This window comes from Eretmochelys imbricata, chromosome 9, assembly GCF_965152235.1.
Source record: "Eretmochelys imbricata isolate rEreImb1 chromosome 9, rEreImb1.hap1, whole genome shotgun sequence".
NCBI classification, from domain to species: domain Eukaryota; kingdom Metazoa; phylum Chordata; order Testudines; family Cheloniidae; genus Eretmochelys; species Eretmochelys imbricata.
The window spans coordinates 53,560,589-53,575,060 of NC_135580.1; the positions used below are offsets into that span (position 1 = coordinate 53,560,589).

Sequence of the window (14,472 nt, forward strand, 5' to 3'; positions counted from 1 at the left end):
GACTGATATCACATAGGGTCACGTAGAGGAGACAGTGGAAGTTTTCCTTACAAGTGCTCATACCACAAACAATAAAGCATGTGATTCCCTGCCCATGGTGATTTCCACGTCCCTCAGCCATGGTGTCCCTAACATGCCTGTGGTTTGGGGCAGGGATCGGTGTTGACCTCAGAATCTGCAAACCCAGGGCAACCGCTACCAGCAGTGTTAAGGGAAGGGGGAGTGGGCTTTCTGTGTTCTCTCATGGCCATCCCCCTCCCCGGTATCGCCTCAGACAGGTAGCAATTTGGGAGGCTTAAGGCTGGTCTCTGGTCTCAAAGCAATGTCTATGTTGCAAAGGGGAAGGGGCATTGTCCACCTGTGCTCCTGATGCAAGTTTCCCACAAAGGTGCAGCACAAGGCCCATCATTCATCCTGCTGGGCCATACTCACCATGGCTGGAACAGCAAACTGGTCCATTGACTAGCTAGAGATTCTGAGTATGTTCTGGCTTGCACTTGAGTGTAATAAAAGGAGGGATTTTTAAATAGCAACCTTGTACCAGACCCCGGGTATGCACTGACAATGGTTGCCTTGTGCTTTGCTTGCCTTACAGTGGAAAGCTTGGCTTTCAGCGCATCCTCCACACTGGCAGAGAGGCTTTCGCAGATTAGAAAACAGAAAAAGAGAATGTGTAATGACATGTTCAGCGAGATAATAACGCCTCTGGGACAGCTGACACGGAGCTCAGAGCCTGGAGGATTTCATTGTCTGAAAAACTGGACGTGGAGAGCAGGAGAACATCCCAGGAGCATAAAAAGTGTGCCCCACAGGATGAGATGCTGCGGATTATGAAGGACATGTTGAGGCATCTGCTTGAGTTTCAAGGCTAGATTCCCTCTGCAGCCCCTGTAGAACAGCCTGCAAACTTTGCCCTATTCCCAATCTCCCTCCCCCAAAACTTTTCAGGAGCTGGGGGACGGGGAGAGGGAAGGTGCAATACCCCTTCTACTTAACACCAGGGAAGGGTACTAAGAACAAAAAGTGGCCATTCAAAGACCTTTCAGGGTCAAGACTTCTGTGCTTTCACAGGCAAGCTGACTTGGTTTCTTCCCTCCGAATTTTATCCCACCGCTTGCCCAAGATTAAATTATTTTTCTGTTCCTTTATATTTGTGCCATAAAAGTCAACATTTGGAGAATGAAATACTCTTTATTTATTCCAAAAATGGGGTCCTTGTGGGAGGAGGGGAGGCACAGGGAAATTAATGCAACGGCGTCGATGGTATGGGAAGGCACAACACAGATAAGCGGTGCACATTACTGTGGCTCATTACTGAAATGTGTTTTCAAAGCATCCTGGAGACATAGAGCTCCTCACTGGGCTCTTCTTATTATTAAAGGCACATTCCACCACTGTTCTGCAGTTGCTCAGCCTGTTGTTGAACCACTCCTTACTGCTGTCCAGGTGGCTGGTGTACAGCTTCATAAGCCATGGGAGCAAGGGGTAGGCTGGGTCTCCAGGATCACTACTGGCATTTCAAAATCATCAGTGGTTATTCTGTGATCTGGAAAGAAAGTCCCTGCTTGCAGCTTTCTGAACAGACCTATGTTCCTAAAGATGCGTGTGTCATGCATCTTTCCTGACCATCCCAGTTGAAGTCGATGAAATGCCCCCTGTGATCCACCAGCACTTGCAACACCATTGAGAAGTAGCTTTTCAATGTATGTACTCTTTGGCAAGGTGGCCTCATGCCAAGATAGGGATATGTATTTCATCTCTAGCTCCACCGGAGTTAGGGAACCCCATTGTGGCAAAACCAGCCACTATGTCCTGCATGTTGCCCAGAGTCACTACCCTTCTTAGGAGAAGTCTATTAATGGCCCTGCAAACGTGGATCACAATAATTCCCATAGTGGATCTACCAACTCCAAATTGATTCCCCACTGACCAGTAGCCGTTTGGCATTGCAAGCTTCCACAGAGCAATCGCTACTTGCCTCTCCACTGTCAGAGCAGGTCTCATTTTAGTATTGCTGTGCTTCAGGGTTGGGGAAAGCTCCGCACAACATTCCTGGAAAGTGGCCTTCCTCCTTCAAAAGTTCTGCAGCCATTGCTCATCATTCCATAGCTGCATAATAATGTGATCCCACCAGTCTGCAGAAGAGAAGAATGAGGGGGGATTTGATAGCTGCTTTCAACTACCTGAAAGGGGGTTCCAAAGAGGATGGATCTAGACTGTTTTCAGTGGTAGCGGATGGTTTCAAGTTGCAGTGGGGGAAGTTTAGTTTGGATATTAGGAAAAACTTTTTCACTAGGAGGGTGGTGAAACACTGGAATGTGTTACCTAGGGAGGTGGTGGAATCTCCTTCCTTAGAAGTTTTTAAGGTCAGGCTTGACAAAGCCCTGGCTGGGATGATTTAGTTGGGGATTGGTCCTGCTTTGAGCAGGGTGTTGAACTAGATGACCTCCTGAGGTCCCTTCCAACCCTGATATTCTATGATTCTATGAGTCAGTGCTTGTTTCCCAGGACCAGAAATGGTGCTCCACCATGTTCAATTGCTGCATGACTGCCAGCAGCAACCGGGAATTGTTTCATTCTATGGCTTACAGCAGGGCTGCTTGAAAGACATCACAATGTTCCATGTGGCAGCTCCTGTCAAGCTTCCTTCCCCACTCTGAACTCTAGGGTGCAGATGTGGGGACCTGCATGAAAGACCCCCTAAGCTTATTCTTACCAGCTTAGGTTAAAAACTTCCTCAAGGTACAAACTTTGCCTTGTCCTTGAACCCTATGCTGCCACCACCAAGCGTGTTAAACAAAGAACAGGGAAAGAGCCCACTCGGAGACATCTTCCCCCGAAAATATCCCCCCAAGCCCTACACTCCCTTTCCTGCAGAAGGCTTGATAAAAATCCTCACCAATTTGCATAGGTGAACACAAGACCCAAACCCTTGGATCTTGAGAACAATGAAAAAGCAATCAGGTTCTTAAAAGAAGAATTTGAATTAAAGAAAAAGTAAAAGAATCATCTCTGTAAAATCAGGATGGTAAATACCTTACAGGGTAATCAGATTCAAAACATAGAGAATCCCTCTAGGCAAAACCTTAAGTTACAAAAAGACACAAAAACAGGAATATACATTCCATTCAGCACATCTTATTTACCAGCCATTTAAACAAAAGAAAATCTAACACATTTCTAGCTAGATTACTTACTAACTTAACAGAAATTCTGAAGAGCATTCCTGACCTGGTCCCGGCAAAAGCATCACACATACAGACAGACCCTTTGTTCCCCCCCTCCCCTCCAGCTTTGAAAGTATCTTGTCTCCTCATTGGTCATTTTGGTCAGGTGCCAGCGAGGTTACCTTAGCTTCTTAACCCTTTACAAGTGAAAGGGTTTTGCCTCTGGCCAGGAGGGATTTTATAGTTCTGTATACAGAAAGGTGGTTACCCTTCCCTTTATATTTATGACAGCTCCTATCTCAGCTCTGGAAATACTGCAGGATAAGATGTGAAGTGTTTGTAATGCTCACAACAACAGTGCACAGCTGAGCAGGGTTCATGCTTCTCGGGCTACGTGCGGCTAAGCCTGGATTTTGAAAAAAGGCATGAAAAAACATGGGTTTGCCATTGATATCAGGGTAGGAAGGGAGGAAGCTGCATCATGGGAGATTGCAGTCATGTTTCTGCTCCCCCCTGCAACAATGTCTTGGTCCCATGAGGCATTGCAAGTCCATCCCAACCCCACCTGCTGCTAGTTGCACTGTGGGGTAGCTATCCATGGTGCACTGCTCTTTGCATTGAAGCAAGAGCTGCTAGTGAGGACGCACTCCACCGTTACAATGAGTGTTGTGTGGACATGCTTTACTGACTTAATTACTGTGGTGGGTGGACATCAACTTAAATTAAGTCGACTTAACTTCATAGTGTAGACATGCCCTAAGTCTGTCCTGTCAGAGGGGATGCTGTGAGGTGCTGTCTCAGGACAGGGTGGCTAATGATGCCTTTGTAATGACCTCCACCCCTTTCTCTCAGTGCATGGTGCCCTGTTGTGCTTTTCATTTTGGTGATTGTAGCATCCAGAGGCCCCAGTGGAGAATAGACCCTCAGACAAGCGTGTCCTTCCTGCCCTCCATGACATTCTCTCCACTTTGCTCTCCCCACCCCAGATTGGCAATGTTGTCCTCATCATCTTCGTCAGCTACTTTGGCAATCGAGTTCACCGCCCCCGGCTTATCGGCTTGGGGGGCCTGCTGCTAGCCCTGGGGGCTTTCCTGGTGACCCTTCCACACTTCCTCTCTGACCGGTACAAGTTTGCCCAAATGAACACGGGTAAGTGACTTGATATCCTCCTGGGGGTTGTAACTCCCCACCACATCCGCTGGGGGCAGCATGAGCCTTCCCAGTCAGGATGCTCACCCTCTCCTTCTCCTTGCCAGGAATGCACTGGGGGTGCAGAACGTGTAAAAGAACTGAACTTATTGCAGTATTGCCAGCTGCAAGAGAGCAGAAATCCTGAGATTTGAAAAACCCACCAAATCATGGCTTTTACTCTGTCGTTTAACTCCCCTCCTCTGCTCCTCTGCCATTGTGCGTGTGGTCATTTTGGGTTGAAAAGACAACCTTTACTGCACACACACATGCATCCGTCTCCCTGACTGCTGGGTAGAGACTCCACTGAACCTTTAAGACAGGCGAAATGTCATTAATTTCCTATGACTGTATCAAGCTCTGCCCTCCTAGTACCCCCCTCTCACTCCCCCCCATTCCTCGCTGACCCTTCACCCCAGATTTCCTTCCCATTCTCTGGTACAGTCACCTGCTCATTCATAAGTCAGACACAAAGAATCATGCCCTTATTTTAGAAAACATGAGCTGTATTTCCCCTGACACCTCAATTATGATGGGCTGGTGTACAAACCCTAAGAGGGATGGACAATGTGGACTGACTTCAAGACTGATGCTTAGCTGGACAAGATTTAAGACCAGAGAGATTTATGGGTTTGAGCCAGTTTGACATAACTACACAACCCATTTTGAGTGCAGTGACTACATTTATAATCCTTAAACATTATTTCTTTTGAATTACTCCTCATATTCAATGCATTTCATACATTTCTTTTAAATCCTTCTGCCTGCTTTGTATAATTGTGATCAGCTAGATAAATTGTCCAGTAATAATGACAGTTTTATTTACAAAAATGGATCCAATTATAATTAATTGCAGAAATAGCTAAAAATACTTCATTTTTATTGTATTTATCCTTCCTCTCTGCTGCCCCAGAACCACCCCTGTCTCTGGGATCCAGAAACTGCTACCCAGACTCCCCCTCCCACCCCCGCTTCCTTTTCTCTTTGCCCCCAGCTCTTGCAGTAGCTCTTCCCCAACACCACAACCCTCTGTTCCATTCTACTCCCATAGGGCCTGATGTGGCAAGGCTGGGGCCCTGTTCTGCGCCCCACAAGCTCTCACTCATAGCGCAGCCCATGTTTCCAAACCAGCCCTGAAAATGGTGGGAACAGAGGAACTTTATGCGTCATCACAAGAGCTGCCATTGCAGGCTCTGCAATCACGGGACGCGTGATTCATTTGCTAGAGTCAGCAGCACTGTTGTTACTGTTTTCTTTCAGGGATCAGTGGAACAGACTAACTGACCTATTGAAAACAAATGATCTACCGCCAGATGTTTGTTTAGAGAGTGGCTGTGTGGGCCGGGGAGGTGGGAGTCAGGAGAACTGGGTTTGATTCCTGGGACAAGTTGCTTCACTTCTGTTTCCCCTGTCTACTGAGGTTGCAAGTTGTTTGGTGCAGGGATTATGTCTGTGTACAGTGCCTAGTACAATGGAGCCCTGATCTCAGTTTGGGCCTCTAGGCACTGTCGTAATATAAATACACAGCATCAGATAGTGACCCCTGTACATATACCTGGAACTCTGCTTGGGGGAGGGATAGCTCAGGGGTTTGAGCATTGGCCTGCTAAACCTGAGGTTGTGAGTTCAATCCTTGAGGGGGCCATTTAGGCATCTGGGGCCAAAAATGGGGATTGGTCCTGCTTTGAGCAGGGGGTTGGACTAAGATGATCTTCTGAGGTCCCTTCCAACTCTGATATTCTATGATTCTATGATAACTTTGCTTCGCTTCCTGCCGCCGGAGCTGATAACTGCAATAAGACAAATGCAGTTGTCCTGCAAGGGGGCATGAAGACATTTCCAGTGAGGAGAAGCCTTCGTAAATGACATTATGGCTTTAGGACTGTGGATCTCAGCTCGTCACAGCCATGCCAATGCACAGCTTTGACTTCCACGTACATATTCATTCAGTTGCATAGTAACACTGAGGCATCTCAGGCAGTGCATTTCAGGGCAATCGCTGCACTTCTTGGAGGGCTTAACCCCACTTGGCCCTCTGCCCTCACTTCTTCTGACACCCATAAGGCATGCTGCAATCTCTGTGAAATAACTTGCCTATCATGTCTTATTATTTAAGTGAATGCCAAGATGGATTAGGGCCAAAGGATCCCTGCAGGATGGGGGATCTTACATGGTGGATATATGTTGCCTGCCCAGAGAAGTTAATGGACATGCGTGCATGTCTCTCTGCTTGTTAAAAGAAAAGGAGTACTTGTGGCACCTCAGAGACTAACCAATTTATTTGAGCATGAGCTTTCGTGAGCTACAGCTCACTTCATCGGGTGCATCCGATGAAGTGAGCTGTAGCTCACGAAAGCTTATGCTCAGATAAATTGGTTAGTCTCTGAGGTGCCACAAGTACTCCTTTTCTTTTTGTGAAGACAGACTAACACGGCTGTTACTCTGATCTCTGCTTGTTATGTGTCAGCCTTCCTGTGCCCTGCCGCCAGAGCAATTCTCTTGATAAGCAGGAAGAGCTGGAAGCATGATGGTGCTTTGTGCTCAGCCCCTTCCTGGGGTGACTATCTTGGAACAATGCGGGGGAGGCATCCAGAACTCTAATTTGAATGCAAACCACTTGGCTTCCCATTTCTGCAAGCACTTTCCCATTTTCAGGCATATCAGCAGCAATCCTAGGTTTACATGTGCCAGCAAACGTCTCAGTTTGCTGCCTGACAAGACGTTGCTGATGATGGTACCACTTCAGGCTGACTAGAGATGGAGGCAGCACCCATCAGGAATCTGTAACTTCCTCCTTCCAGGGCCAGCCTTTTAAGTGACCACGCTCAGTTGGAGCCAGATTTCCACAAGAAGATTGTGAAATTCTGAAAACCCAGCCCTTAGACTTAGTTGTTCTTCTCTGTAAAAAAGGAGACGGATTCAGACTCACTAAAGTCTCCCTCCAAAAGGGCGTGTCGCTCCAGCAATAATTTGAGGCAGGGATAGGATTGCCAGCCCTCTAGGATTGGCCTGAAGTCTCCAGGAATTAAAGATTAAGCTTTAATTAAAGATTATGTCATGTGATGAAACCTCCAGGAATACATCCAACCATAACTGGCAAACCTAGGCAGGGACTGTCTCTGACTTTGTACAGCACCTGGTGTGATAGACCTCAATCTCAGTGAAGACCTTTGGGCACTACTGGAATACAAATAACAATAATGGGTCTCTGGCTGATTCTAACTCTGCTGAAAGGGTGTGGGGACAGCAAGGGTGAAAGTGAGCCGGTACGGGCCAGTACGGCATACTGGTAAGAACCCGCACTGGCCCGTACCCAGCCCACATTAAAGCACTCCCTGCCCCTTTTGCCTTCCCTGTCGGCAGCCCTGCCTGTACGAACCCTACCAGCAGGGCCGCCGATGGGGTAGGGATGGGGGAGAGCACAGCAACATTAAAGGGCTGCCGCGGCAAAGGACTGTCCTTAAAGCGCTGCCCCTTCCCCCCGTCGGTTGCCCTGCCAGTAACTGGGGAGGCAAAAGGGGCAGGGACATTAAAGCGCTGCCGCAGCAAAGGACCCTATAGCGCTTTAATGTCCCTGCCCCTTTTGCCCTCCCCTCCCCCCGGCCGCCAACAGGCCTGGGGGGACGACAAAGGAAGCAGCTGTCCTGGGGCCGGCGATTTAAAAGGGCCCGGGGCTCTGGATGCCGCTGCCACTACCGCAGCAGCGGCATCCGGGGCCCCGGGCCCTTTAAATCAATGGAAGCCCTGGGCCACACAGCATGGAAGGGCTGGCTGGAGGACCCCCCCCCCCCGGCCCGCCCTTCCGCTCAAGGCCCTACCCCTTCTGGGGGCTGGAGACCCCCTGCCCCGCACCGTACCAGTAAGTGTCCTCAGTTACTTTCACCCCTGGGGGACAGGGAAACCTAAAGGCAAAGCCCCCTCGCTTTGTTATTCCAGGTCCGTGCTTCCTTGCTCTGGACAAGTTGCCATGACCAGTGCTCTTCTGAAGCCCAGGTTCTGTAAAACATAATTAAAAACCAACTCTCCATCACGGAACTACACGTTTTCCAGAGTTCATCCTCTGCCAAATACGAAAAACAGGTTCTTACCCATATCACTAGCTGCCTCGCTTCCATCCATGCCCAAACATTTTTGTTTGAAAAGTTGGCTGATTAACAGACAAGCCCATGGGTAGGATGTCAGACAAATGCCACGTGTCCCCATGATCTTACCAAGAAGCCTTGGTCCCACAGCGAGACAGTTTGTGAACAATGATTGGATTTACAACAGGATTTGTTCTTTATTGACCAATGAAATGGATCAGGGAACAGGTGTCATCTGCTCTGATTCTTTCCTTATTAGAGCCTCATATGTCAAAATGCCTGAACCAAAACACAGCCTTGTGGCTTCTGGCTGTGGCATTCATGGACAGGTGTGTCCACATCGAACGTGTCTTGTGCACCTGGGCTGTGTTGTTCCAGGTGTTTCATGAAGCTGTGCTGGTGCATAAATTGTGTCTGTTGCACTGGGGTTGTGGTATAGCATGATCCTTACCTGTGCTCCCCGCCGATGTGACAAATGCTGTTGCACTGCAAACTGGTGTGGGCCCAGTGATGGAGAAGGCCTTGTGATTCTGTGTTTAGACGTGGTGCTGCACAAGCCCAGTCATGCACATTGTGCTGTTACGTGGTGATATGAAAAGGTGGCACAGTTACATCCCTCTCTACAGACCTAGGCCTGCGAACTCCCATAGCAGCACCATGAAGTATTCTGGGGAGCTCAGTTGGCCACTATTTGTTATTTTAGTTACCCAGAACTAGAGGGCACTGAATAATCAACTAGCTCTGAGATAAGTTTTCAGGGAGTGAGAAGAGTGGACAGATTCTTTTGCCATGCTGCACTAGGCAGCCTTCTATTGGTGCCAGACTCCTGCCTGCTCCCGTGGTAATATGGTTTCCAGAGGCAATCCCCTGAGAGCTGGCTATGTGCATTTACAGATTGCATTGCCACAGGCTTAGTTGGAAGGCTCAGAATGCTTGTCAAGAGTGCTGGGGTCTCTGTGGGTTAAGATATTATTACTGTTATGATTAGAATGTATAGGGTCCAGATACCCCAATCAGGATCAGGCCCCTGTTGTGCTAGGTCCTGTACAAACACACAAGAATTTATAGTTCCTGCCCCACAGAGCTTTGGGTGGCATTCTGAAAAATTCCTAAATCACTTAGGGACAGAATTGTAAAGGCAAGTAGATGCCTAGTGAGTTTTTTGAAGGCTCGAGGCACTTAATTCCCATTGGAGTAGGTGTAACCCACACACCTCCTGCTTGTGGTTTCTGTCCCATGTAGTGGCACTGAGACTTAGAGAGAGATATTAATGAGTTTGCTCTACAGCCTTAACTAACAGTCAGTTGGCTTTTAGCTCAGGTGGTAGAGGCTCATGCCCGAAGCTCCAGAGGCCCCAGGTTCTATCCCACCTGCCGACAACCAGGGTCTGTCAGTGTTACAGGTGGGGGCTTGTCCAGGATTTCAACTGGGAAATCTCTGAAGCTCAGGATGTGCTTCCTCAGCTAGGGGAAGTATGTAACCTGCACATCTCCTGGGTGTGGTGTTCTGTCCCATCTAGTGGCACTGAGACCACTTAGAGAGAGAGTTAATAAGTTTACTCTACAGCTTCAGCTGACAGGCAGTTGGCTTTTAGCTCAGGCAGTAGAGGCTCATGCACTAAGCTTCAGAGGCCTCAGGTTTGATCCCGCCTGCCAATGACCAGGTACTTTTGAAAAACCCATTAGACATCTATATGCCTCTTTAGCACCTAAATACCTTTAAAAACCTGACCCTTTGGTCCTTTTGAAAACCCCACCCTTTAAATGTAAGAACGAATCTCTATCAGGATAGAGGGTTGGCAAAACCAACCAACCCAAAACCCAGAGGTATCCACAAGATGTTGCTAGCTGACTCCCGATTGGGTTGTTTGAAAGCAGCCTTAGCAGCTACAACAATTGCCCTGGGGAGGGAATTGGGAAGAGGAATGGCTAGGAGAGCACTGAAGTGAATGGAAAGACTCCAGCTGACTTTACCTCATTCACCTCAGCTGGGGGCTCTGGCTATAAGGGGACATTGTCAAAGCAGTGCCCATGGATTTAGCCCCTCCATGGGCCATGATAGCCATGTCCTAATTTTTCCAGCCAGATCTGTCTCTTCTTCTCAGCTCAGAGTCTTAGTTGCCCTTCCTGGTACCCATGCCCTGACTGTTCTCAAGCTCCAATGCCAAAGCAGATGAAATAGATTTAATCCTAGGGGTGTCTCACACAAGTTACCTTTTCTTAAATTGTGAGGCCGCTGGGTATACGAAGGTTTTTTTCCTTGTGCACATGTTAAGTTAGCTTTAAATAAAATCTGTCTGGTGGCTTTCTCTAAGTAATAGGAGTGCAGAATGCTGAACAGAAGAGAAATAGTAATGTTATAGGTCTGGTGTGTATTTCTGTGCTCATTAAGTTGCAACCAACTTGATTTTACAAAACAATATTTGGCATGTGGTTAATATGGTTGTATTGCTTCTGCTTTTCTTTAAAGCAAAAATCTCCAATGGTTAAGGAGGCTCCTTCATGCTGAAAGCACAAACCACTCACATGCAAGAACTGCTTTTAATGAACTTGCATAAGGATTTTTGTGGTAGCCTGATATTGGGATGCACAGTCCTATTACGCCAGCAAAAATCCATAATCACCTGACAAACATTTGTTTCTGTTTTGTTGTAATTTGCTCTAACTACAGAAAAGCCACAGAGTCATTTTCTTAACTAAAAAGAGTTGCTGGGAATGTTGAAACAATTGGGGAGAACAAGAAACTAGCATGAAAAGACCTAGTGAATAAATGCCCTGAAGTCATTACATTTCATTTATGATGCCTTTATTCTACACTGGATACAGATTTTCCCCTTCCCAAATAACCATAATTATTTGGCCTGTTTTAAATGGAACCAACAAGCACTTTGATCGATAGATTGAAACCAGATTTACTTTGGCCTCTGCGAGGAATTCAGTATCTTCTCTTGCAGAGCTAAACTGGAACTTCTTAGAGCAATTCTTCTGGGTGAACACTGTTATCTTTACTCCTGTACCAAAAGTGGCTTACTGGAGAGCTTCTGTTTCCTCCGTCTCTAATCAGAACAGTCCCCGCTCAATTTCCTTTCTACCCTGACCTCTGAAACTAAAGGTAACATCATGCCTTGAAGGAATGCTAAGGTGATGACAGCTGCTGATTAAAACGAGGACGTTCCCAGTTCTAGCTGAACACCAACACCCAAGCGTGGGTGACCAGTAAGCAGGTTTAAAGAGGGGTCTAGGTAGTTAGCTCAGCCTCAGCTGTGCATTGAGTGGGCAGTGCACCTTCTATCACCAGCCATACAGTGCAGTCCTACTCCATGAGGTGACTGTACATGTGGTGTGGTAGAGTTTATTCTCTTTGAGTGTGTGACCTGCTCAGTTTACTAATACAAAAAACAGCCCTGTAAACTCAGCCTGGGCCTGAATGTCAAGCTGGGATTTCACTTCTCATGCATCATCACCTCTCATAAAACTTCAAATTATGCCCTCAGTAACACCTACGCAACCCCAAGAAGACAGGGGTGTGCTGAGGGCAGAATATGACATGAGGTGCCAGATGGTAAGAGGGCATAGTGGCAAGTTCTAATGGTCAGTGAGTGGGTGCTCGGGCTTATAACACTCCTACCATCTCATTCCAGGTAACAAGAGTCACACCAAGGCCTATCTCTGTCACAAGGAGGATATGTTTGTGTGTCCCAGCACCACCCAGGACCCCCGCAAAGAGGCAAGCAGCATGTGGGCATTGATGGTCATTGCCCAGCTGTTAGCTGGGATTGGAACTGTTCCCATTCAGCCCTTTGGGATCTCCTATGTGGATGACTTTGCTGAGGCAAACAATTCTCCACTGTACATTGGTAAGTCCCATGTCTGTAGGGCTTCTGCTGCTAGGATTTTACCTCAGAAACACCCACAAAACACCCCAAAACAAACCATAAAGTGAATGCTACATACCGGAAAAATACCAGAAATGGCTACTCACTTCATGTTGACTTCCGCCCTGTCCCAGTGCAATTTGTCCCCGCTCCCTGACTCGTATCTAACATTAATTCATGCTGGGTACTTTAAACCTGCCTCAGCCACTGAGTGACAGCATATTCCCATATTTCTGCTGGACATGCTATAGCATTGTACACACACACAGGGTTTAAAACAATACCACATTACAAACTCTGGATGCAATTTTAAAAATTGTATTAAAAAATTTAAAAATCCAAATTGTTTGAATGTAAATTTCAGTTCCTGATTTCACAAACATTGTCCTCTTTGACTACATTGAGATATTGCTATGATGGCAAAGGACAAATCTCTTTAGATAATGATAAATGTATTTTTATTATATTTTGAATAATTAAATATTAGTTGCTTATTATGGTAAATATATGAGTGGTAAAAAATGTAGGCCTAGTGCCGAGAAGAGCGTGCCACTAAACACTAAACCATGGGTTCAGTAACAAGGATACAAAGTGTAAATTAATGTAAGTCATTTTTATACATGTAATAAAAATTAAAGTCGATCGTATTTAGACACAAATTTTGGGAAGTACCCAAAAATTTTCTCATTGCAAGGTACAAACAGAGAAAATCCCCAAAACCCCCCCCCCCAATTTTTGGACATATACATAGAATGCAAAAATTCCTAAAAACAACCCCCCAAAATCATATTACTAAACCTCAACAAAGGGAAGCCATACATTCCTGCAGGATCCCACTGGCCTGGACTCTGGGCTGCTGCTCCTCGCTGCATTGGTGCAGACTCCCTGCCGGGTAGAGCAGTCACCACCTTGTTGAAATCCTTCTGTGAACAGAACCTAGGCCATCCAGGAGACATTCCCCCACTGGAGAAAGGATGGGCTGCTCCTCAGGGAGATAAATGAGGAGCCAGGAGTTAGCACTTATACTTATTGACGATGATCTTTGGCCCAGACATTGGGGCTGGCTGAAAATTTTCCATCAAAACTGCTTTTCAGTAGAAAATTGGGGTTTCAACTAAATGATATTCCTCAAAAACCAGTCTGCTTCCTGTGGAAAATGGCCACATTTCATCAAACACATAAGCGCCTGAAAACCAAAATATTTTGATTTAAAATGGTGCCTGCTGGAACTTGTAGGTCAGGTGCTTTATGCTTCCGTCCTCCTCTATGGGCTGAGTGCTCTGGCTGAACTACATGCCATGTTGTACCATGGCCAGGGACTCCTATAAGGTACAACCTCCCCTCACCAAGAGGGAGAAAATGGTGCATTATAGGAGATGCAGTCTGGCCACCAAGCCCAGCCCATAGACGAAAATGGGAGCATAAAGCACCCGAACTACAATTCAGACGAGGCACCGTGGCATGATTTTGAATCAAAATATTTTGGTTTTCAGTATTTTGCCAAAAAATCAAAATTTTCCATAAAGGAGAAATCTATTGTCCAACTGTCAGCTGTACTAGACATTTTTATCCACAAGTCTGGGAAACCATCGAGTGACTCTGCCTAAATTTGTGGGCTCTCTGCTTTTCCACCAGCCCTGTGGCTGAGTGATTTAGGTGGGTACCCATTAAACATGGTACTTTATAAAGAAGCCACAAGCCAAGCATGGAAAAGAATAATGAAGCACATCTCAGACCACCTTCCCCAAGGAACTAATCAGACTCAAAACAATGCAAATCCATAATCAGAGTGGCAGACTTGAACAAGGGAAAAGTCAGCCACAGTGTTTAGACGAAGCAAAATTACCACCTGAAGCTGTGCAGGGCACGGACCTCTGATGTTTTGCCCTGCCATTGGTCATGCCCCTGCACAGCACCTAATGGCCCTTAAATGAGATTCTCCTTTGCAATGCTACACTGCCTCTCCCTTTATTAGCTGGCTGCCCTCCTTACATTTGTGATGATTATCTATGTCGTATGGGCATGACAAAGGGAAGGATCAGAGTAGCTGGCAGTGGCTCAGGCTGCGTGGGTGTCCAGCACAAACACACATGTCAGAGCTTGTTACTCTGTTTGCTCTCTGAGAAATCGTTATGCCCATCCAAGGGAGAAAAATGGTAGG

At 46.8% G+C, this 14,472-nt stretch overlaps 1 protein-coding gene across 1 annotated transcript in view; it reads left to right on the forward strand.

The window, feature by feature from the left end:
• SLCO2A1 (solute carrier organic anion transporter family member 2A1) overlaps positions 1–14,472 on the forward strand; it is an 84,642-nt gene that overhangs the window by 35,175 nt on the left and 34,995 nt on the right. The window contains exons 3-4 of the mRNA XM_077826862.1: positions 4,154–4,316; positions 12,078–12,293. Coding sequence (XP_077682988.1) covers positions 4,154–4,316; positions 12,078–12,293 — 379 coding nt within the window. The remainder of the gene's footprint in view (positions 1–4,153; positions 4,317–12,077; positions 12,294–14,472) is intronic.